The 24,408-nt window shown below is 31.9% G+C and overlaps 7 protein-coding genes across 7 annotated transcripts; 5 read left to right on the top strand and 2 right to left on the bottom strand.

Annotated features, from left to right (window-relative positions):
- On the top strand, positions 155 to 1,732 carry LOC104729636. Its single transcript, XM_010448595.2, has one exon. The coding sequence runs from the start codon at positions 539 to 541 to the stop codon at positions 1,460 to 1,462; it is 924 nt and encodes a 307-aa protein (XP_010446897.1). The 5' UTR covers positions 155 to 538; the 3' UTR covers positions 1,463 to 1,732.
- Positions 1,806 to 2,820, bottom strand: LOC104729635 (nucleolin 2-like). Its single transcript, XM_010448594.2, has 4 exons — positions 2,640 to 2,820; positions 2,465 to 2,529; positions 2,218 to 2,358; positions 1,806 to 2,125 (listed from the first exon to the last, which is right to left on the bottom strand). The coding sequence occupies exons 1-4, from the start codon at positions 2,715 to 2,717 to the stop codon at positions 1,981 to 1,983; spliced, it is 429 nt and encodes a 142-aa protein (XP_010446896.1). The 5' UTR covers positions 2,718 to 2,820; the 3' UTR covers positions 1,806 to 1,980.
- On the top strand, positions 4,737 to 6,212 carry LOC104729634 (inactive serine/threonine-protein kinase At1g67470-like). The gene has a single exon (XM_010448593.1). It carries the CDS (start codon positions 4,807 to 4,809, stop codon positions 6,070 to 6,072), a length of 1,266 nt encoding a protein of 421 aa, XP_010446895.1. The 5' UTR covers positions 4,737 to 4,806; the 3' UTR covers positions 6,073 to 6,212.
- LOC104729633 (nucleolin 2-like) lies at positions 6,676 to 7,600 on the bottom strand. Its single transcript, XM_010448592.2, has 4 exons — positions 7,497 to 7,600; positions 7,309 to 7,370; positions 7,078 to 7,221; positions 6,676 to 6,988 (listed from the first exon to the last, which is right to left on the bottom strand). Exons 1-4 carry the CDS (start codon positions 7,548 to 7,550, stop codon positions 6,871 to 6,873), a joined length of 378 nt encoding a protein of 125 aa, XP_010446894.1. The 5' UTR covers positions 7,551 to 7,600; the 3' UTR covers positions 6,676 to 6,870.
- Positions 17,320 to 18,279, top strand: LOC104729632. Its single transcript, XM_010448590.1, has one exon. The coding sequence runs from the start codon at positions 17,333 to 17,335 to the stop codon at positions 18,179 to 18,181; it is 849 nt and encodes a 282-aa protein (XP_010446892.1). The 5' UTR covers positions 17,320 to 17,332; the 3' UTR covers positions 18,182 to 18,279.
- On the top strand, positions 19,189 to 20,190 carry LOC104729631. Its single transcript, XM_010448589.1, has one exon. The coding sequence runs from the start codon at positions 19,198 to 19,200 to the stop codon at positions 19,987 to 19,989; it is 792 nt and encodes a 263-aa protein (XP_010446891.1). The 5' UTR covers positions 19,189 to 19,197; the 3' UTR covers positions 19,990 to 20,190.
- Positions 21,352 to 22,197, top strand: LOC104729630. Its single transcript, XM_010448588.1, has one exon. It carries the CDS (start codon positions 21,352 to 21,354, stop codon positions 22,195 to 22,197), a length of 846 nt encoding a protein of 281 aa, XP_010446890.1.

The following is a 24,408-nucleotide window of genomic DNA, read 5'->3' as shown; positions in this document are numbered from 1 at the left end:
CTTATTAATAGTTTTGAAAATTCTTTTACACAAAACTAATTAGCCGAGCAAAATAGTCCAACAAGACAATATATATTTTTATTAGAAGGTAAAAGAGTCAAGCGATAAAGTTGATAATGTATTTGTAACTCAAAGACAAAGAAGACAAGCCTTGGTTCTTTGAAGCCGGACACATTTAGTTTAGATCCCTTTAACCAAAATTATATTTTACCCTGACACCCAAAAAAAAACAGTTGGTATAGAAAACAAACGAACAAGAAACTGATTTTAAATATTAAGCTTGCAAGAGATGTCTAAGAAGAAGACAAAGAGGAACATGAGTTACAAGAGTCACTGGCCATAACTGATGATATTATTCATGTTAGAAACAAACAGATCAGATTAGTGACCCATGTTCTTCTCACATGTTCCCACATCGTTTACCCGAGAATTCCTCTGTTCTTGCGCTTCTCTGCAATATATATATAGAAACCCTCAAGAACCCTATAATAGAGCATCTCAATCCAATTTAGAGTTCTGAAAAAGAAAACTAAAATTCATGGAAAGTTTAGATTCCGTCTTCATGTCTGCTCAAACTACACACCAACCAGTCCGATCTGTGAGTCTTCCTTCAAGAATCCATCCACTCTCTGTTAAACTCAGAGCAGCCTTGAACCGGCTCAGCATCTGGCGGAGGTCTTCTTCCTCAATCTCGGTTTCCGCTTCTTTTGGGTACGAGACTCTTCTCGTTGGACTCGTGAACCTAACGGAGTTCTACGGTTGCGTGCATGAGCTACTTGAGTCCTCTTACGTGAAACACACTCTTCTTCATCACCAGGAAGGAAAACTTCTAGCAGATTCTTTAGATGGATCTGTTGTGTTGCTCGACGTGTGTGAGGCCACAAGGGAGGTGATTGTCGTGATGAGAGAACACGTGGCGAATCTCAAATCTGCCGTTCGTAGGAAAGGTGGCGTTGTAGAGAAGGAAGTTAAAGCATACGTTAACTTCCGTAAGAAGGCAAAGAAACAAATCTCTAAACACATCAATGCACTTAAGAAAATGGAATCCAAAGGTATTCCAACCAACATAGATCAAGATTCAGCGATACCACCCACGAGTGTTCTGAGAGAGACAATCGAAATCACTGTCTCGATTTTCAGACATCTTTTGTTGTTCTTATCAGCAATACCGCCACCACCATCGCCGGCAAAAAAAATCAAGTCTACCATCGGATTTTTGTCGATTCCTTTTGTATCTTCATCATTGTCAGATAAATCTATGGATCTGATAAAGGAAATGAAGAGTCTTGATGATGTCTTTCTAGGAAGAAACTTTGTCGAAGTCGAGACAATGCAGAACGAGAAGATGAGGAGAGATGTTGTTGAAGATGGTTTTCGTGATCTGGAGGCAGAACTGGACTCTGTTTCCAAGTGTTTAGTTAAGAACAGGGTTTTGTTCCTTAACATCCTCAGTAACTGTTGAGACTAAGCTTTTTTTGTCAACAGATGTACAACTTTTTCCTCAAATTGTCGTTAAATAAAGACTACTCTTAAATAAAAGTGAAAAGTAAGAACAAGGAAACCAGAATCTCAAGGGTAATAGACAAGAAATTCGATTTGTCTCTGTGTACAATGAGGTTCTCAAGCTAAAAAGTCTCTGTCTGTCTTGAGTAACACAACTGATTCACTTTTAACCAACCAAGTTGGGATACTAAATCTGAGAATTGAGTTCCACGGGAGAAGATATAGGTAGTAGTTTTTTTGTTTTGTCTACCTAATCAAAGATAATGGATTATTGAGCTTACTTAATAATCCACACCCAAACGTCAATATATATGGAGCTTACTTGGCAAATGCACTGTATCACAATTCATAAGAAAGACCTAACAAGTAATTAAAAACACACACACAGCGAGGGTTGCATGTTGTATCACGATCTAAATTAAACACCAAAAGAGCTTGGTCAAGAGAGCTTTAGCTACCCCCTCCAAATTTAAGTACCTAGGCAAAAGGAACATTTCTCATAATCACATTCGGAGCCCGCTGGGCGGGCTTAACAATTAGTTTCCTTCCAGCCAATTCACTTCCATCAAGTTCCTTCACCCTCTCATCAACGTCATCTCCGATAATGGCAATAGAAGCATGGCTGTTATATAAAAGAAAAGAAGTTAGTAAAAAATTAAAGAAGCTAAGTTCTAGAAAGAAAGAAAGAAAGAAGGAAGCAAGCAACAAACAAACCTGTCGACAACATTGGTTTCAGGGTTTGTGTTAAGAAACACTCTAGCGATTACTCCACATGACTTGAAATGATTGTTCAACGCCTCCTTGATCTCATCCAAGGGAAGCGAATTGTTGAATCCCTCAACGTGAACATACCAACTACAATAATTCAATATACATATAGTATCAACGTACACATGATGATGAAGACGACGGCATTTTTAACATATTTACAAAAAGAAAAGAAAAAAGCATCAAATTTTACCCGTATTCTGGTTTCTCAAAGATGGCTCTTATTTTAGGATCACCCAAAAACACTCCCGTCCGGCGCTAAAGTAGAATAGATCTAATCAGATATATTTCTTAAATATGCAGAAAAAAAAAAATTGTGAAGAAACAATAAATCGAGAAACAGAGAGGCATAAGGAGAGGAAGATTACCCGATAGTCTACGGGGACGCGAGGTTTCAGGCTACCGAAGAGGGTACCGGGAGCTTTCAGGGGGCCGTTCGATTCCATGGAGAAGTCGAGAAGAATTGCAATAACTCTAGGGTTAAGATAATTTCTTCGTTTTAGGGTTTTCGGTTTTAGGGATTTCCGATGACTAGTCTCTAGGGATTAAGATAATTTTCTTAATCTTTTTCGAATTAGTATTTTAAAATTAGATTAGTATTATATATATATTAACAGTATATATATATTTTTTTTGTCAACCATTGGGCCACAACAGGCCGGCCCATTAGTCTAATTCCTACATTTGTAGGGAGCGGGACTCGATCCCGGCTGTGATGATGCCTTATGTATTCGTATGTATTAACAGTATTTTTATATTAGTAAAATCACATTTTAAATCTTCAAAGTGTAACTGAGTAGCACTTTCAAACTCCAGAGAATTTCACTAACACTATTAACCTTTAAAATGATTTTACTAACGCTTTGAACCTTCAAAATGATTTTACTAACACTTTAAACCTTCAAACTAACTTTCATGTTTGTACCGTCAAAAAAATAACAGAATAATAATATTCGTCAACACGAAATAGTTAAACTATGTTGGTTTAATTTTAATTTTAATTAGTTTTAGTTTATATAAAAAGAGAAAAATATAAATTTATATTCATCTTCATTGTAAACAAAACTTTTACAACATCACTCTTCATATTATTAATCTTTTTAATAAATGCATTTCCTCTGGATTCTGATTAAATCGATTGACTTCTCATTGGAAACCAATGAATCTTCTAAATATGTTGTCGTCTTAAATTTTAGATTTATCGAATGTTTTAAATTCTTCATTTTTTTTTGCTTTATGTATTTTTTTTGTTTTTTAACTTTTTTATCAACCGTAATAAATATTTAGATCAAACCAGCATAGTTTAACTATTTTATGTTGACGGATATTACTGTTCCATCATTTTTAATGGCGGTGCAAACAAGAATGTTAGATTTAAAGTTTAAAGCGTTAGTAAAATTATTTTAAAGGTTTATAGTGTTAGTCAAATAATCTCAAGGTTTAAAGTGCTACTCAGTGACACTTTGAAGGTTTAAAATGTGATTTTCCCTTTTTATATTTATTAGTTTGTTTAAATTTTTAATTTAAAATTTTGTTAAAACAGTTTTTTTATAACACATGACAAAAAATTTAATTGTTAAAATTGAAATGTGTTGCTATAGAGTTACAAATTTTGAAAACCAAAGTTTATATAATAACATAATATTGAATATGCTATCAAATCATTCATCAATTGAAAAACTTAAGAAATTTACATTAATTTATTATCTTAATTATCTTTTTTTTTTGTCAACCATTGAGCTATAATTGGCCGACCATTAGCCAAACTCCTACATTCGTAGGAAGCGGGACTCGATCCCTAGTGTGATGATGCTTTCTACAAATGGACTTACCTTCTGCAACTGCACTAAGGTCACTTTGCTATCTTAAACTTTTGCATACTAAGTCACTTCACTATCTTAAACCTTTGCATATCTTATTTTTTTATATTATGTTAATCACTAATGTTAATACATTAAACTTTTTTATACTTAAATTACTTTTCTGTATAAATTTAGTATTATAACCAAGCGTCGGTAGCTCAATTGGTAAAAATTCAAAGTCTAGAAGTCGCTGGTTCGAGAGACGAAGCTTGGAAAGAGATCATATAAAATGTTCTGGTCCATGATATGAGAGATGTACGAAAAAATCTAGTGAATTAAAATTACCAAAAAAACCAAATTTTCTTAAAATGGTAAGATAGATTGAAAATATAAATGTAATAAAAAATTATTGAAAATACTAAAAATCACCAAAAATCCAAAATTTCTTAAAACGTTAAGATAGATTGAAAATATTAATGTCAAAAAAGAACAATTAAAAATGTTTTATTTCTAATCTTCGGTAGTAGGTCCCCCTTTCCATTGACCAGCTATCTTTTGACGCGGGAGGACGTAAGAATTGAATAGTCAATAAGTCAACAAAGAATTGAGTACTTTAAAAATCTAATCCCATTTCGTTTACAAGTCATTGTGTGAGGTCTTGCATCCTCTGGTCATATTTGGTTTCAAAGTAAAGGTTTTTTTTTTCTTTTTTTTTTTTTTTTGGGATGTAGAGATGGGTTGGTGGTGGAGGATAAGGAAGAAGAAGCGAATATCAGCGAGAGGGGCGAAGTTGTTAGAAGATCTGATAGAATGTTGCGATGGCAAATCCAATCCCATCAAATTCTTCTCTTCTGATGAGATCCGCAAAGCCACCGACGATTTCAGCAAGTCTAGTCGTATTTCCAAAGTACTTGGTGGTTTCAGTGAGTATTCGATGCGATGGTATTCAGGTAAAATCGAGAACCACTGCAAAATACTCGTCCGTGACAAGGATATAAATGTAGATGAAGATATTTGCCGGGACATAGCAGTATCATCGATGGTGAGTGGTCACAAAAACTTTTTGAAATTTGTTGGATGTTGTCTGGAGTTTGAATTTCCAGTCATGGTTTATGGTGCTGTAAAGAAACATTACATCTTAGATATAAGTGAGCAGACGTGGAAAAGGAGAATGAAGATAGCAGAGGATATCGCCACTGCTTTAGCTTACCTTCACACTGCCTTCCCAAGGCCCTTCGTATATAGGTGTATGAGTCTTGATAATATTTTTCTGGATGAAGATGGTGACGCGAAGCTGACTGATTTCTCTTGCTGCGTCTCCATTCCAGAAGGAGAAACATCTGTACAGGTTGATAGAGTAGTGGGAGCATACTTGGACTATAAGTACATAATGTATGGCGTGGTCTCCGAGGAAACTGATGTCTTTGCCATTGGAATGTTAATGCTAAGGTTTCTAATGGGACAAAAAAGATTTTGGAATCGTGATGTTTGTGAAAAAGAAGAAGAAGCTTACGGTGAAGGGAATGATGATAATGACTCTGAAACCATGAGGAGTTCGGCTTATCCGTTTTATTTTAAATGGTTCAAATTCATGGAAAAGCAAAGAATAGAAGAGATTGCAGATCCAGAAATGACAGAAAAGATGGTGGGTAAAATTTCAGAACTAGAGCTTTGTCAAATGAAAGCTTTCCTAATGCTCTCACTGAGATGCGTCGGTCATAAAGGGGAAATTCCAACCATGGTGGAAGTTGCCAAAGAACTAAAGAAGATACAACAAACATCTCTTATTACCGACGAGTACTCCTCTTCTCCTTCAGGTGAAACTCCCCAATTGAACTCTCCCCAAGACGTTCCTTCGACAGTTCTCCTCGCAAACCAGACTACAAACACAAAGCCATTGCTTACATGTATTGCATGCCTTGAGGTATTTCACCAAATGTTTCAATGGGTTCTGTTGAGCTGGTTTCGGTTTCTCAGAAAAAAGCCAAGAATGTGCTGACAATATCTTCGATTCTTGCTTGTATTAAGACACTCCCTATTTAATTATCAAGCGCATATCTTTTCCTTGTTTACTTTTACGTCCCTTTAGTACTTGTATCTGTGTGTTTTTGGTTTTGATCCATCCGTCTGTTTTCGTTATTGATACATATATATCTTCTAAGGGAAATAACCTCCCAAGTCAATAACACAAAGTCGTATAAAAACTACTATGTTCTAAAGTTTACGTAGTTTCAGAGGTTTGAATGCAGAGAACTATGCTTAATGGGCAAATGAGTTAACAAATCGGAAAAAAACATGGTTCATTGATGTAAGTAATATATATGGCCCTGTTCGTTTGTTAATCGCAGCGACCAACATTAGCGACACAAAATATAACGGAAAAACAGAAGGAGAGATGGAGATTAGATGAGTGGAGAGTCGCTACAATAGATCTGAAGTGAGAGAAAAAAAAACAGAATTACAGTCGCTAGAATTTCCAGCGTCTGCGGAATCAGTCGCCGCGACAGATCTTGGTAAGATAAGAAGGGGAAAGTCTGGAGGGATTGTGGTTTTCACATATCATGTACACTCCAGACGCTTGTATAGGAAGCAGCTTTTTTTTTTTTTTGTCTACCTACTACTAATCAATGATTATTGAGCTTAATTAAACATCCACACACAAACTGTCATATACATATGGGGAGCTTAAATTAAGCTCCAGACAAATACATAATAAAAGAAATTAAGATATTGTTATTGTAGAACACACGATCTGAAAGAGCGAACGAGCGAGCTTTTCTAGTCCTCCGATCCAAATTTATGTACCTGGGAAACGTTTGACTTTAACAACTAGTTTCCTTCCACCCAGTTCACTTCCATTAAGTTCCAACACATACTCAGCAGCGTCATCTCCGACCATGACAATAGTAGCATGGCTGTTTAAAAACAAAGAAACAGGAACACAGGTGTTGAGAACATCGGTTTTAGGGTCACAAAGAAATTAAGAAAGAAGCCACAAACAAACCTGTTGAGAACATCGGTTTTAGGGTCTTTGTCGTCAAGGAAAACTTTAACGATTCCTCCACATAACCAGAAATGATTGGTCAAAGCTTCCCTGATCTCATCCTCAGGAAGCGAAGTGTCGAATCCCTCAACATCAACAACCCAACTACAATAATTCAATATATATATCATCAACGTACACATGCATGATAATTAACGAAGATAGAACACGTGTCTGGAAAAACAATTTTACCTGCGTCGTGGTTTCTCGAAGAAGGCTCTTACTTCAGGTTTAGAATCAAACAGATACCCCTTCTAAAGTACAAAAGATGATGATCTAATCAGATGTATTTCTTAAATATGTACGTAGAAAAATTTGTGAAGAAACCAACCATTAATCGAGAAAACAGAGAGCCATAATTAAAAGGAGAGGAAGATTACCCTATAGTTGGAATATGTCGGTTGACCAAACGATTCATTTGAGAAGGATTTCATTTACCCGTAGGATCTGATCTGATCTGATCTGATGATAATTTCTACGTCTTAAGGGGTTTCAGTTTTAGACCGAGGAGAACAGAGGACGAAGATATTTATATTATTGCTTTAGGGTTAAAACTGTCTTTTCCGGCTTGGCTTTTTTTTTTCTTTTTTATTGTCTGCATTGTCTAAAATGTATTAATATCTTGAATTTTTTTTAAAAAAAATTTCGACCATAAGTTATATTTTAAAAAATTAATATGCGATAAATTATAATAATTATTGTTATTAAAGTAATTCAAAACATCATTATTGTTTAATATCTTAAAATGATTAATTAATGCATTAATCCTTATATCAGTTTATATCTATAAAAAGTTACATAAACTATATGAAAGTTACAAAATACAATAAATACATAATAATATATTTTAATATTTATTATGTTTTTATTTGTTATTAGTCATTTATTACAATACTAATAATATTATGGAAGTTACAAAAGTGTTAACGTATAATAAAAATAAATAATTTTAATTAAATAAAATTTAGTATTTTAAATATGTATATGATTATCTATATGAGAGATAAAACTGTCCTTTCCAGCTTGGTTCTTTTTTTTTTTTTGTCAGCATTGACTCCCGTGTGCAGTCCACGTGGTCAAGTCTGAGTTTTTTCTCCTTTTTCTTTTTGGGTCGAAGTCTCTGATTTGGTGTGAGTGTTATTGACCTCCTTGTGCAGTCCATATTACTCAAAATACAAAAGGTGGCAAATAGATCGTTTATTACTCTCCTTGAGTGAGGGCTGTTAGCTCTTGAGAATCCATTTCAAATATTATAAAATTATATATCCTATTTGGAAGCATAATTATATTTATAAAATTATATCTATGTATATATATATATATGTTATTTGAATACCATGAATGATATTTGAATCCCCTCTATATGGATTACCATTTTCTTTCTCATGCGGTTGAGATTAAGGGGTTTTACTTGCAAATCCTAAGTTGATGTTCAGATCTAATATCTCTTTTGATCGGCTTTTTTTAGTAATTACATCGAGGCCAAAATAGTTCATTGCCAAATGTTAGCTAAAGCAGGCAAGCAATTGATTCAGCTTTCTCTTTGAAATCTTACTGAGTTTTCTTTAAAATTGTGCTAATTTTGGTCTGTTTTTTTAACAAGCACTTATAATTGATAGTGATAGAGATCAAATTTTGGTCTGTCTTGGTGAACTTGTAGCACTGGTTGCCAGCAATACTCTAGATGTTCCTACAGATTCAGATGATTTTCTCATGAACATTAAAGCAGCCCTTTGCAAATCAATTGGTGATTCTTCTAAGAAATTTCAGAGAGCAAGTAGCGTTATTGACCTATGTGCTACTGTTACTAGGCTCTGGTGTCGTAAGTTTACTGTTACCAGCGTTATTGACTTTGTCAAAATCAGATTTTTCATATTTTTATTGCTTTATTATTTTTAACAGTCAATAACATAGGCAGCGTTATTGACCTATGTGCTATTGTTACTAGGCTCTAGTGTCGTAAGTGTATTGATGAAATCCTTGTCAAAATCAGATATTTTCATACTTTTATTGCTTTATTATTTTCAGACTTCTTATTTATAAAGATTTTTGAAGAATTCAACAAAATCATTAAAAGTGAATAAGTGAAAGATTGTTAAAAATTGCTAGTGAGTTAAGAGTTTTGTTGATTATTTTTCTAAAATCTTGAAAAGTGCTCCAAATAATCCCTATATTTTTGTGATACTTTCCATGACTTTAATTTGGAAAGAAAGTGTCTAAAATCATGAACAAATAACATAATAATTGAATGCATTGTATCAAATTTATATCTTACTTAATATTTTAAAAAACTAAAAATCAATAAAACATAATTCTCAAAGAAAAAACTGAAAACTAATTTTATCTCATATTTGAAAAGTAACAATATCTTTAAAATATTTGTTTCATATTTTATAATCTCATACGTAATAATTTTACTACTTGTCAAACTAGTTTTAAATAAAACTATACTAACATTATCATAAATTAATCAAAAACTCAAAGATGTTATTATGAGAATTTTTTTTTTTTACCTTCTTCTTACCGCCGTCTTTTTCTCTATCATAGACGACCGTCGATATGGTAGGATTCGGCAACTCATTGGCGACAATGGTAGGATTCGGCAACTCACCGGTGGCGGTGGTAGGATTCGGCAACTCACCAGTGGCGGTGGTAGGATTCGGCGGCGGTGCAACTCCTCTTGTGTCTTCCATCGTATTTTTTTGTGACAAGTGTGTATTATGAGAAATTTTTTTGTCTATGTAAAGGTGAATATCTACAATCCTTTGTCTTTTAGGATTAATAATTGACAGTATAAGTTATTTAATTATTTAATTATAGTAATTAATTGTATAATTTTCTTAATTATTTTTCTTATAGAATTAGTAATTTAAAATTAGAATTAGTATTATTTATATATATATTAAATATATTTTTATTTTTATTAGATTGTTTTAAATTTTAATTTATTATAATTTAAAATTTTGTTAAAACAAAGTTTTGTATAACACATGACAAAATCTTTAATTATTAAAATTGAAATGTGTCGCGATCATATGATTTACTAACTTTGAAAAATAAAATTTATGTAATAACATAATATTGAATACGCTATCAAACTATTCACCAATTGAAAAACTTAAGAAATTTACATTAGTTTCTTATTTTAATTATCTTATTTTTCTTATATTATGCTAATCACTTTTCTGTATTAATTTATTTTTAATAGTAAAAACATTTGCATACTTTATATAGTAAAAACATTTGCATACTTTAATCACTTTTCTGTATTAATTTATTTTTACTATATGATTATAATAATAATAATTCTAATTAAATTGAAAATATTTTCCTTATTAATTGCAAATATTTTCCTTATTAATTGCAAATATTTTACTTATTAATTGCACATATTTTCCTATTAATATTATTAATTTAATAGATAAATTTTCTATTAGAATTAGTGATGTAATAGATTACTTTTGGTTTTATATACTTTTCAAAAGTATTAATTGTAATCCTTTTCTTTTTAAATTTTCTTAGAATTACTAAATAAATTTTCTTTTCATACATGTCCAAATATTATCAATAGACTATACAGTATTGATTCAACTAGCTGTGAGGAACAAGTCTTTAGTCGTTCCTAGTTATACGCCTAATCTCCAAATGACTCAGTCTGTTTCACTTCTCTTAGCTTATGTAGAGCAGGTAGGTTTGTAATTTCTCTTGTGTTGTTAATTATACTTATATATGTACTTTTTAACTAGAACTTGTCTTTGAAGTTGGACCGCGATATTACTCGTTATGTTGAGTGTCAAGTCAGACTTAATGTTTGTCCCTTGGAGACTTAATTCTTTTTCTTATAGAATTAGTACTTTAAAATTAGAATTAGTATTATAAATATATATATATTAACTATATGTTTAATTTATTAGATTGTTTAAATTTTTAATTTCTTATAATTTAAAATTTGTAAAAACAAAGTTTTTATATAACACATGACAAAATCTTTAATTATTAAAATTAAAATGTGTCGTGATCACATGTGTTACTAACTTTGAACACCAAAGTTTATATAATAACATAATAATATTGAGTACGCTATCAAATTATTCACCGATTGAAAAAACTTAAGAAATTTACATTAATTTCTTATCTTAATTATCTTATTTTTTATATTATGTTAATCACTCATTTTAATACATTAAACCTTTGCATACTTTAATTATTTTTCTGTATAAATTTACTTTTACTATATGATTATAATAAATAATAATTGCAATTAAATTGAAAATAGTTTCCTTATAAATTGCAAATATTTTCCTTATAAATTGTACATATTTTTCTATTGAAATTAGTAGTTTAATAGATAATTTTTCTATTAAAATTAATGATATAATAGATTAATTTTGGTTTTATATACTTTTCAAAAGTATTAGTTGTAACCCTTTTATTTTAAAGATTTTTTAATTTTCTTAAAATAATTAAATAAAAATTATTTTCACACATGTCCAAATATTATCGATAGACTTGTCATATGTTGCGATTATATGAATTACTAATTTTGAAAACTAAGATTTATATAATAAGATACTTATATATGTGCTTTTTAACTAGAACATGTCTTTGCAGTTGGACCGCGATATTACTCATTATGTTGAGTGTCAAGTCAGACTTAATGTTCGTCCCTTGGGGACTTGTGATTTGGCTGGAAGTTATCTACCGATATACAGGTCTTTTGTTGCACAAGCTCTTGCTTTTACCAGACCTATGAGAAACAGGTTTGTTCATAGTATTTGTATTGATTACATTATCTTCTTTTAAGACTTATGCCTAAACTATGTTTTTTTCTTCCTCTATGTAGCATTGACGCTGTTACTGACCGGAACTTTGTGTTGGAATTGTTATGTAACAATTCAACACAGCTATTCATGTGGCAAGAGTTGCTGGGCTTCAGAGATTTGTAGTTTCATTAATCCGAGCTGTTCTCTCTCAACCGGATGGTGTCTATTGAAACATAATTATCCGCACCCTATGGATATTGTCCTAAGAAAGGTTGATAAAGTCAAAGGGTGCCAGAACTTTTGCTTAGGCTCTGATTGACAGAGACATTAAACTCTTTAAAATTTATTTGTTTATGTAAAGGTGAATATCTATAATCCTTTTTCTTTTAGGATTAATAATTGACAGGGTAATTTATTTAATTATGGTATTATAGTAATTAATTGTATAATTTTCTTAATTCTTTTTCTTAGGCCATCTGCATTGGCAGAACAGTTTGGATGTTCTTAGTCCAATAAAATGATAAATATATTGAACAATGTCCATATTGGTTCTTGATGTATAACTGATTTTGACTCAGTTCTAAGCTGACGTGACAAGCTGTGAATGGATACAATTTTTTGCAAACAATTTTTCACAAATTAAAATAGGATTTGATTGAGAATATATGGAATAAATTTGGACATTAAACTATGTATTAATTAAATAAAATGTTTGTGTGCTTTAATTAAGTAATATGTTTGTTTGTTTTTTTTTTTATCTTTAATGTTTTTTCTGTTTCATAAAAATTTGGTATTGTATTTTGAATTTTAGTAAAAGTTTTATAAGTTTGCAATTTAAATGTTATTTTTAAAGTATTTATAAATGTAATATATTTAAAATTATTATATTATTAAATCTTATGATCTTAAACATGTTCTTCCAATAACAAACTTCTTAACAAAAGATCTAAACTAATGTTCTTATATTATTTTCATAATATTTTTACTCTAAGAACACCCAAAAGTGTTCTTCCAATAAAGATCCCTTATAGAATTAGTACTTTAAAATTATAATTAGTATTATATATATATATTAACTATATTTTTAATTTATTAGATTGTTTAAATTTTTAATTTCTTATAAATTAAAAATTTGTTAAAACAAAATTTTTGTATAACACATGACAAAATATTTTTAAAATTGAAATGTGTCGTGATCACATGAGTTACTAACTTTGAACACCAAAGTTTATATAATAACATAATAATATTGAGTACGCTATCAAATCATTCACCGATTGAAAAACTTAAGAAATTTACATTAATTTCTTATCTTAATTATCTTATTTTTTATATTATGTTAATCACTAGTTTTAATACATTAAACCTTTGTATAATTTAATCATTTTCTGTATAAATTTACTTTTACTATATGATTATAATAAATAAACAAAAATTTTGTATAACACATGACAAAATATTTAATTGTTAAAATTGAAATGTGTCGTGATCACATGAGTTACTAACTTTGAACACCAAAGTTTATATAATAACATAATAATATCGAGTACGCTATCAAATCATTCACCGATTGAAAAACTTAAGAAATTTATATTAATTTCTTATCTTAATTATCTTATTTTTTATATTATGTTAATCACTAGTTTTAATACATTAAACCTTTGTATAATTTAATCATTTTCTGTATAAATTTACTTTTACTATATGATTATAATAAATAATAATTGCAATTAAATTGAAAATATTTTCCTTATAAATTGCAAATATTTTCCATATAAATTGTACATATTTTCCTATTGAAATTAGTAATTTAATAGATAATTTTTCTATTAGAATTAGTGATATCAAAGATTAATTTTGGTTTTATATACTTTTCAAAAGTATTAGTTGTAATCCTTTTATTTTAAAGATTTTTTAATTTTCTTAAAATAATTAAATAAAAATTATTTTCACACATGTCCAAATATTATCGATAGACTTGACACATGTCGCGATTATATGAATTACTAACTTTGAAAACTAAGATTTATATAATAAGATAATAAATAGAAAATGAAATATAAATATACTCGAAGTTAAAATATAAATATATGAATATATATGTATTTTCATCAAACAAATTTTTTGAAAAATATTTAGCATTGACGAAGAGTTACCAACCGAGATTTTGTGTTAGAGTAAAATTATCTTATTATATAAATCTTAGTTTTCAAAATTAGTAATTCATATAATTAAAAGACACAAACTCGAAGTTATCAGTGAGAGAAAAGACATCGTGTAGAGTCCCGTAAAGTTCCTTGATCTGGATCTTCTGATTCAAAGCTTGGACATCTCAATAATGCTACCCTTGTTACTTACCTTGTGAAAAAGGTAACTGGAAAAAGTCTTACAATTTTTGTTGCCAAATCCAGCAAGTTAACACAACACATTATTTCTTTTTCACAAAATGTGATGGAACATGTGAAAAAAAATAAAGAGTTACAAATACTGATTTCAAAACTGAAATCCATGTGCTGGTGTGCATAAACTTGATCTTTTACTAGATATCCAAAATATCATTATTAGGATTATATTTTAAAGTGGTAGGATTCGTTGTTCATGATCAATGAGCACAACTTAGTTGTATATAGAATAACATTGTCTCAAATTACTTTAGCCACGTCTTTCTTCTAGTTAGTACTTAGTACTTATCCAATTGATGATAATTGGTGTAAGATTCTTTTTTAGTAAGATCATTGACGTGGTAGCTAGTTCCAATAATTAAGGATCATTGACAATTAGGTGACAGATATTCTTTAGCTATTGCTAAAAAGAATGTTTGTTTTAAATATTTTTTATATTAACGAGAATAGTAACATAACGTGATAGAACATGTAATTATTGGTGCCATTATCTATATTAAATTTATCAAATTAAGGTTTTATATACGTGTACTTTGGTCTAGGGGACTGACAGTATACGATGAGGCAAATCATATGAATACTTAATTTAATGTTATAAAATCTATGAATTAATCATATCCTTTATACACGTGTATGAGTATCATCAATGCATTAAACAGTAACGAGTTAGTAGACTTGACCAATTATTGGAAATCATATATATAATAGCTCAGTTTTCTCTCATTTGAAAGTGTCCACGTCAGCAGCAAAGCAGCAAAAATTATCAAATTCGTTGGGTTTTATATAAGCCTATTAAATCAAATGATATCAGCTCATTAAATAAAAAAGCTAGACAAAACGTTGTCGTCATCTTCCTGATATCACAGAGATCACAAAGATCGGAGAAAACTGAATCAGAGGTACCAATGGAGAAGATCAATGGTGTTAGAACTAACGTTTCTACAGTGGCCAGGATTTACAAGAAGCAAATCGGAGCCGGCGAGTATCGGGCGAGAAGAATGTGGTGTTGCTTCCAAATAAAGAAGAGGGTAAAGTTTAGTTCTCTCTCTCACGTGATTGACTTTTTAGACAATTTCACTAATTAAAGATAATGGTCTTTAACCGACAATGTTAGTTTGTTACTTCGTTAGGATTAAATTGACTGTGTGTTTAGAAGATATAAAGGAAAAAAAAATTGTAATTGCATAGTAAGATTTGTAATCCAACCACACAAATAACGAAAGGTGTATGTATATTTTGACATTAAAAACAAAAATATTATACAAATAACCCAAATCTTTACTTCCTTTTTTCATCCTATAAATCAAATTGGAGGAAAAACTATTACCATCAAACAATATAACAATTAAAATTTAAAAAACAACAAACTTAATCAACAAAATAAAAAATCTCCCAGCCAGGAAATAGGAAACTCACTTAGTCTACATCCACACTACATCATAAATTGCAATCCAAGTTGGTACAACAAAAAAGAAAGCCGAAGCTGGAAACAGAGGATGAATAGATGAAGAAAAAAGAAAGAAATAGAGAACCAGAGCAAAGCCAATGCCGTCACAGAAAAAAAAAATAAGAAGTAAATAATTACAGAACAAAACCCACAAAACAAACATAATAAGCAAAAATATCAAATACTAAAATAACAAATAGGCTCATCAAATGGGAAAAAAAAAATATTTTCGATAATTGCCTAACACACATTTAAACCAAATGGTAAATCAGACAAAATACTATCATATATAATTGTACAGTAAAAAAATAAAAAATTAAAGTAAATACCACTTTCATGGGAACATTTAATTTCAAATATATTTTTTAACCCCCAATTTATAATTTCAAGCCGGGGTTTCACAATCAGTACCAACTAAGCACATGTGCTAAGAGTGTAAAACACTAAATTCAAAAAATAAAATGTAAATTATAATAATTTTATAGAATAGTATATATATAGTTTTTTAATTAATGATATACCTCTGAGTTTACATAAAAATAAAATTAAAACTGATTAGCATACAACCCCGCGCAACGCGCGGGTTCTCATCCCTAGTTTTAAACATAACCACTCACTTATCAGAAGAGTGTATTTCTTACATAGTGACGAGTGTCGTGTCACTCTATATTATGTCTACATATGATATGATCATCAAATTTGCAATTACGTACTTTAATTTGCGTGATTATTTTAGTTTCTCACAGTTTTACATTACAAATATGAAATTCTAATATTAGATTTAGTTGCCTTTGGATTGAGTATGACCAGTAGTTTGTTTAAAGAATTTAAAAGATTTGTTTTGTGTTCAATATTTAGGTTTTGTCTAGTTTGGTTTCTACGAACTCTTATGATATATTGGTAATAAGTAAACAAGTTAAAATAAAATCATTCCACGTTAATGAGAATAGCCAACCAGCAACCAGATGTACCAACCCCGTAAATCCGTAATATATCTCGCAAGCAAATCAACTCAAAACTCGTGCACCACTCTTATACGTGTCGTAATGTGACAAACCATGTAGAGGACATTAGAAATAATTTTTGTAATCTTGTAAAGGCAAAATATTTTCCGTAATATGCAAACCTACATAAGAGCTGATTGGATAAAAGAAGGGCGTATATAATTTTTAATACAGTATATGGTTGAGGAAGATCTGGATCTCGATACCTACCGAGAGTCGAGACCATTTAAATTTTTGACACCGTCGATGTTTTTAATATTTAAGAAAACTCGAAAGGTCAATTGATAATGTGGCAAAACCGGAGGCAACACAAACGATGACTCATCAGGCTCATTTCTGTGGCCAAATAATTTGACCAATATAATAGCCCGACAGCTCAGAAAGTCACAGATTTGCCAGTAATAATCGGACCAATCAAATTTTAAAATTCAATTATTGTTGAAGTTTTGTTGGTTGATACGCAAAAACCCTATGCTGTATATATTTTATACATTGGTAGAGCAAGTTGAATAAAGCAGATCGATCAAAAAAGAAAGAAAAATAGCTCAAACGCCTTTCTAAAAAAGATTAAAACAAAAGCACAAAACCATATTACGAAAAATGTCTAATATGATCGTCAAGAATCAACTAAGATCTATAAGCTTACCTTCAAGATCGCATCCAAGCACGACGGGAATCGAGGAAGCTCTTCACAAGGTTAAAAAGATTAACACCACGACGGATTCGTCCGAGTCAACCTTGATGAGCTTGGCGGGATTGGAGGAGCTCTACAATTGTACGGAGGAGTTTCTGAAAATGAGCTCAACGCAAAGGGTTATGTCGTCTGATGGATCCGAGTTTATGGAGGAGATGCTTGATGGTTCGTTGAGGCTAATGGATATATGCAGCGTCTCAAGGGATCTCATGGTGGAGACTCACGAGCATGTTCGTGGTGTTCAATCATGTCTCAGGAGAAAGAAATTAGCCGGAGGAGGAGACCAACTCGATGTTGCCGTCTTGGGGTATGTTGGATTTAGAAAGAACATGAGAAAAGAAGCTAGGAAGCTTCTTGGATCCTTGAAGAACATTGATGGAGGCCTAAGTTCATCATCATCCGTAATTAATCATGAGCAAGATGAACATCTTGTGGCGGTTATAGATGCGATGAGAGGAGTAGTTTCCGTTAGCGTTTCGGTGTTGAGGTCGTTCTTGGAGTTCTTGTCGGGACGACAAAGTAACATTAAGAGCAAGTTGGCTTCGGTACTAAAGAAAAAGAAGGTTCATCATGATGATGGGACCAAGAACGAGTTGGAGAGTTTGGATTCAGCGATATGCTGCTCTCATGATGATCTTCAAAAGAAGCTAGAGGATGTTGAGATGTGCATTGATGGGTTCGAGAAGAATTTAGAAGGGTTATTTCGAAGGTTGATAAGAACACGTGCCTCGCTTCTCAACATAATCTCTCATTAGATTTTAATGTACGCACACGTAATGTAACCTTCCCAGGCATTCGACTTTATAGAATTTGCCGGAGGGATACATTATATACACACTAGACATATTGATAAATGTAGAGATAAATTTGTAAAAATAGATACAATATTGCATTGATTAATACAAGCTTTTTTGTGATAAATGTTATTATGGAGCCATCTAAAACCAACAGTTCAAATTGACTGAATCAGTGGCAATCTTTTCTCATCAAATTTTTAATCTCGGCTCAAACATATCGAAACTTATATATTCGTGTGTCTTTTAGTATTAACGTCTATGAAAGATACAATTATTTGAAATACTTTGTCAAATTTTTCTTTTTAAGTTATTTGTAACTGGTTAGAACGTATATAGTGTACAATATATAGAACCTACATCGATATTTATTAACTTTTGTTTAAGTTTTCTTCATACATTACAGACATTAATTTTACAAATAGCGTTGTTTATTAAATTCATGAGTATTTTGTAAAAGCTTTTTAATTCATGAGTATTTGTAAAAGTTCACCTAAAAACTAAAATTATATATTTCATTTATTTATTCAATACTACAAAATAAACAATTATATATATCATAATTGTGGTACTAAAAAAATCTAAAGTACGTATATATAATATAAGAATAATTCACAACCAAAATTTTACAGAGAAATAAATAAACTCTAAACCAAAAAATTCATGATACCCATAGGAGCACGTGCGTGCCGGTTTAGTTAAATTATTATATTAATTGATGATTTTCTGGTTTTCAATTTTTGGTACATATCATCTGAAGATAGCAAATACTCGTTCTTTATCCTCAGGGGTAGTTTTGTCAAAACATGATTTGAATTGGAACCTACGTACGGACGCAACCTTTGAAAGAAAAGGCGCGAGAGGGATCTAAACAAACAAAACACTCGTTAGGCACACACATAACTGTAAACGGAGAAACTATATAAAGACCAATTTGATGGATTGTAAAAAAGTATTACTCTCAACAAGGCAAAATCATGAGTAATACTGACGAGAGAAAACTGAATTCTGAGGAAGAGGGACATGAAAGTTCTGACGACAGTGGCTATCTTAGTAGCGATGAAAAAGGAGAAATTCACGAACTTGTTCTGGCCTTGCCGGCATTGAGTCTCGCTGAAAGTTTTAACGTGGATGAAACTATCCGTGAAGACGCCGCAGTTGCGGCAACTCTTATTGTTGATGCTGCTAAAGAAGCCGCAGTTGCGGCAACACTTAGTGTTGATGCTGCTAAGGAAGCCGCTGGGAAGAAGGATCAAACTGGCAGTGGTAAAGGTGGCTTTGATGGGGCTCCCAAAGATAGGATCAAAGTCGGAAGACCACGTGTCTTATTGGAAGCTCTTGCCGGAGCGTCTGGATCTACAGTCGTCGCTTCCACCATGGACAAAGAGCCAATTAAGAAGGCTAGAAAGAAAGGGTCGACGCAATTGACCAACCCTCCTAAAGGTCCTCCCACATGTAACATATGTGGGATAGGTTTTGGTTCTTGGAAAGCTGTCTTTGGTCACCTAAGTCTTCACAAAGACCGTGGATATCAAGGTTTTCTTCCTCCACCAACATTTAATGCGGCTGAGGAAGGATTTGGTGGGACGGTTGCTGCTTCTTCCGGTGGCGGAGGGTCTGGTTCAGGCACTGGAGGGTTGGAGATTGATCTGAATGTTGATGTAATGGAAGAGGATGAAGGAGGGACTGCATCTGGTGTCGCTCCAAAGTTTGATCTCAATAGGTCTCCCCCACAGGAAGACGGAAAAGAGGATGACAAAGCTAAGTGAAAAGCATTCTGAGACTTTGCTAAAACATTACAATTTCAATTTTCTTGTTTGATTTCAATAATGTGCATGTGCGCATGCAAATACTCTTCCTTCGTAACATTGTTTTCTTCCGTTTGTTTCTTTGAACTATTCAATCTATGCTGTTGTTGCTTCATACATTATGTGACGTACTTTCATTGAAATGAAGATATAATAAGAGTTTTGACATTTGACAACAACATTATAATGAATAAGTCGTTCACTACTTCTATAATTTAATCAGCTGCTTAGCTTAAAACAACAATGTATTATGTAAGGATATATTGATCGCAAATTCCATGAAATGTATTTGCCGTTTGTTTTTATTCTTTTCCGATCCCTATCTTAAAATATAGAATGTGAAATATATTTTCAGTTTGTGATTAATAATAATTATATAGCTGCAAATATGGCCAAAATTATATTAACCAACGCAAAGGATTATTTAAAAAAAAAAACCAATTGTTACTTTCTTACCATCAAACTAAAAAACCATAATTAGGTTATTTAACAGCGTCAGCGTGAAAAAGAAGTGGCAAATAAAAGTTAAAACCGGTTGAGTACATTAAATTTACTGCTGATGAAAGATTTCTCAATATTGTACAGAAGTTAATTGAACAAAAATATACTATATCGCATAATAAGAAATACTAGAAATGTCAGTCTTTTTCCTGAGACAAATTTAAGTTGCAACACAAATGGCTGTTACTGTTTTGGCTTTACCAATGATTGGTAATAAATGAAAAGTTTTTTTTAACCAACAAAACGATACCGTTAAAAAGTCCACTTCCACGTTTATTAAAACAAATAACAGAGTGAGCACTGACGAAACAAATCTTCTCAAAACCCGTGCTCTTCTTACACGTGTCGCAATGTGAGACGGTCATGCAGGAGGCAATGTAATAGTTTTTGTATGTTTTAGAAGAGTATTTCTTTTTGTTTTAAGGAATCGTAAGTAGCAAACTACATAAGTTGATAGGAGGAAGATCTGGATCTCATTGCCTACCGAGACGCTTTTACGAACCCGAAAGGTCAATTGATAATGTGGCGAAACCGGAGGCAACATAGATTATGACTCATCAGGCTTTTCTCTGTGGCCAAATAAATTGACCAATATAATAAGTCCGACAGCTCAAGAGTGCCACAGATTTGCCAGTAATAATTGGACCAATCAAATTTAAAAGATCAATTATTGTTGAAGTTTTGTTGGTTGATGACGTTGCAAAAACCTTATGCTATATATATGCATGTGTAGGGCAAGTTGAACAAAGCAGAACGATCAAATTAAAAGGAGGAAACAAAACCTCAAAACACATACAAAAAAAAAAAAACAAGACACAAAAGATGGCGAATATGATTACTAAGAAACAATTAAGATCGACAAGTTTACCTTCAAGATCGCATCCAAGCACGAGTGAGATTGAAGAAGCTCTTAATAAAATTAAAACAATAAACACAACGACGGGTTCATCCGAATCGATCTTGATGGGCATGGCTGGTTTGGAGGAACTCTACAACTGCACGGAAGAGTTTCTGAAAATGGGTTCAACGCAACGGGCTATGTCCTCTGGTGGGTCGGAGTTCATGGAGGAAATGCTTGATGGTTCGTTGAGGCTGATGGATATATGCAGCGTCTCGAGGGATCTTATGGCGGAGACTCACGGTCATGTTCGTGGTGTTCACTCATGTGTTAGTCGCAAGAAGGTAGCCGGAGGAGGAGATCAACTAGTTGTCGCTGTCTCGGGCTATGTCCGATTCAGGAAGAACATGAGAAAAGAAGCTAAGAAGCTTCTCGGATCCTTGAAGAAAATCGATGGAGTGTCAGGTTCATGTGATAATGATTATGAAGATGGACATCTTGTGGCGGTTATGGATGCGATGAGACGAGTGGTATCATTAAGTGTAGTGGTGTTGAAGTCGTTCTTGGAACTCTTGTCCGGACGACAAAGTAACATAAAGAGCAAGTTGGCTTCGGTACTAAAGAAGAAAAAAGATCATCACGAGGCCACGAAGAACGAGTTGGAGACATTGGATTCCGTAATTCGTGGAGATTCTTGCGGGCATGAGGATCTACAAAAGAAGCTTGATGAGGTTGAGATGAGCGTTTGTGGGTTCGAGAAAAATCTAGAAGGATTGTTTCGAAGGTTGATAAGAACACGAGCCTCGCTTCTCAACATAATCTCTCACTAAGAAGTTAATGTATGCAATGTAACCTTCGTGGCCATTCGGTTTTAGAGAATTTGCCGGAGGAATGCATTGTAGAAGCATATAAAAGATTTTGTAGACTGATATACATGTAAGGAAAATGTGTAAATGTAGAATCAACATTGCAGTTTTATATCCACAAGTGTTACGAAAAAAAAATCTAAGACTCATAATTTAAAATATGACTTAATTAGTTAGAAAATTTTCTAAACTCAAATCCATGATTGAAACTTATACGTTCATGTCTTGATTTATTATGTACAAAGGATAGGAGAGTTGACTTATCAGTACTCTAAAAATTAACCACTGACGTTGAACGTGCATACAATTATCGCTGCTGAAATTTATGCATGCTAGTATTATAATATCGATCGAGCATGAATATACCCAAGATGCTGATATTAATTAGTAATCATATGTAGAAGTGATATTAAAACCGTATGCTCGAACTGTTATGTACTGAGGTTTACAAGTCTACTACGTCTTTTTATTATTATTTTTTACAAGTCTGGCCGGATCAGAGTCTTTCACTTCTAGTCAAGCAATCCCGGTTTGGCAAACCGGCAAATTTTGTAAGGAACCGAGTAAAAAATAAAACCAACATTGACAACTTTCTACTTGGCCTATATTGGGCTTGTATAGGCTTTTATTAGCCTATAAAAGTGATTTACTATTAGGGTTATTTTGCATTAGGGTTATTTCCTTTTTCTTTTTCTTTTTACTTTACAACAAAGTTTTCGCCTCTTTAACGACGTAAAATTACACAATTCATAAATAAGATCATTTTAAAATTCATAAAATTACACAATTCATAAATAAGATCATTTTAAAATTCATAAAATCAAACAATTCATAAATAAGATCATTTACAACAATTCTTACATAGAATTATCGACGCAACCATACCAAAACACTTAGTTTTGACCTTCAGGACATACGCAATGGCAGGCTGTAGCAAAGCATAATGGTTTGCATCCTGGCCTACAAAAACTTGTCATAAGTCGCTTAATAACTGGTAGTGAAGCTTCCTGTTGCAACAAGTGTCGAGAAGTTTCTTCAAGTAAGAGACGTTTCGCCTCAGCGATCTCAACTATTACGGATATCATCACTACAACACAAAAGAAAGTGTATAATAAAACATTAATTAGTAACACAGTATAATTCTTTAATACCATATTATATAAAAAAGTTGAATTTACCAATAAAAGCCAAAAAGATGATGAAAGCAGCCTTTGATGAAGATTTTCTCATCGTCATGTAAATCTGTTTTGTTTTTTCTTTTTCTTTTTCTTTTTATTTTTCTTTGGATAACCTTGTAGAACTAGAAAGAGTTGATGAAGAAGATGACAATATCTGAAACAATGTATAACGTTTATATAGAATAGAGAAAGTGTGCTAATTTAGTAAAACTAAATATGAAANTGACAACTTTCTACTTGGCCTATATTGGGCTTGTATAGGCTTTTATTAGCCTATAAAAGTGATTTACTATTAGGGTTATTTTGCATTAGGGTTATTTCCTTTTTCTTTTTCTTTTTACTTTACAACAAAGTTTTCGCCTCTTTAACGACGTAAAATTACACAATTCATAAATAAGATCATTTTAAAATTCATAAAATTACACAATTCATAAATAAGATCATTTTAAAATTCATAAAATCAAACAATTCATAAATAAGATCATTTACAACAATTCTTACATAGAATTATCGACGCAACCATACCAAAACACTTAGTTTTGACCTTCAGGACATACGCAATGGCAGGCTGTAGCAAAGCATAATGGTTTGCATCCTGGCCTACAAAAACTTGTCATAAGTCGCTTAATAACTGGTAGTGAAGCTTCCTGTTGCAACAAGTGTCGAGAATTTTCTTCAAGTAAGAGACGTTTCGCCTCAGCGATCTCAACTATTACGGATATCATCACTACAACACAAAAGAAAGTGTATAATAAAACATTAATTAGTAACACAGTATAATTCTTTAATACCATATTATATAAAAAAGTTGAATTTACCAATAAAAGCCAAAAAGATGATGAAAGCAGCCTTTGATGAAGATTTTCTCATCGTCATGTAAATCTGTTTTGTTTTTTCTTTTTCTTTTTCTTTTTATTTTTCTTTGGATAACCTTGTAGAACTAGAAAGAGTTGATGAAGAAGATGACAATATCTGAAACAATGTATAACGTTTATAT

Source organism: Camelina sativa, chromosome 12 (assembly GCF_000633955.1).
Source record: "Camelina sativa cultivar DH55 chromosome 12, Cs, whole genome shotgun sequence".
NCBI classification, from domain to species: domain Eukaryota; kingdom Viridiplantae; phylum Streptophyta; class Magnoliopsida; order Brassicales; family Brassicaceae; genus Camelina; species Camelina sativa.
This window is presented reverse-complemented; position numbering and strand designations above follow the sequence as displayed.

Bases quoted from the DNA above. Each gene is read 5' to 3' on its own strand.
- LOC104729636 (XM_010448595.2), top strand. From the start codon at position 539: ATGGAAAGTTTAGATTCCGTCTTCATGTCTGCTCAAACTACACACCAA.
- LOC104729635 (XM_010448594.2), bottom strand. From the start codon at position 2,717: ATGGAATCGAACGGCCCCCTGAAAGCTCCCGGTACCCTCTTCGGTAGC. The intron at 2,530-2,639 runs GTAATCTTCCTC...ATTCTACTTTAG, and splicing joins GCGTCCCCGTAGACTATCGG to CGCCGGACGGGAGTGTTTTT. The intron at 2,126-2,217 runs GTTTGTTTGTTG...TTTATATAACAG, and splicing joins GAAACCAATGTTGTCGACAG to CCATGCTTCTATTGCCATTA.
- LOC104729634 (XM_010448593.1), top strand. From the start codon at position 4,807: ATGGGTTGGTGGTGGAGGATAAGGAAGAAGAAGCGAATATCAGCGAGA.
- LOC104729633 (XM_010448592.2), bottom strand. From the start codon at position 7,550: ATGAAATCCTTCTCAAATGAATCGTTTGGTCAACCGACATATTCCAAC. The intron at 7,371-7,496 runs GTAATCTTCCTC...TTTGTACTTTAG, and splicing joins CGACATATTCCAACTATAGG to AAGGGGTATCTGTTTGATTC. The intron at 6,989-7,077 runs GTTTGTTTGTGG...GTTTTTAAACAG, and splicing joins AAAACCGATGTTCTCAACAG to CCATGCTACTATTGTCATGG.
- LOC104729632 (XM_010448590.1), top strand. From the start codon at position 17,333: ATGTCTAATATGATCGTCAAGAATCAACTAAGATCTATAAGCTTACCT.
- LOC104729631 (XM_010448589.1), top strand. From the start codon at position 19,198: ATGAGTAATACTGACGAGAGAAAACTGAATTCTGAGGAAGAGGGACAT.
- LOC104729630 (XM_010448588.1), top strand. From the start codon at position 21,352: ATGGCGAATATGATTACTAAGAAACAATTAAGATCGACAAGTTTACCT.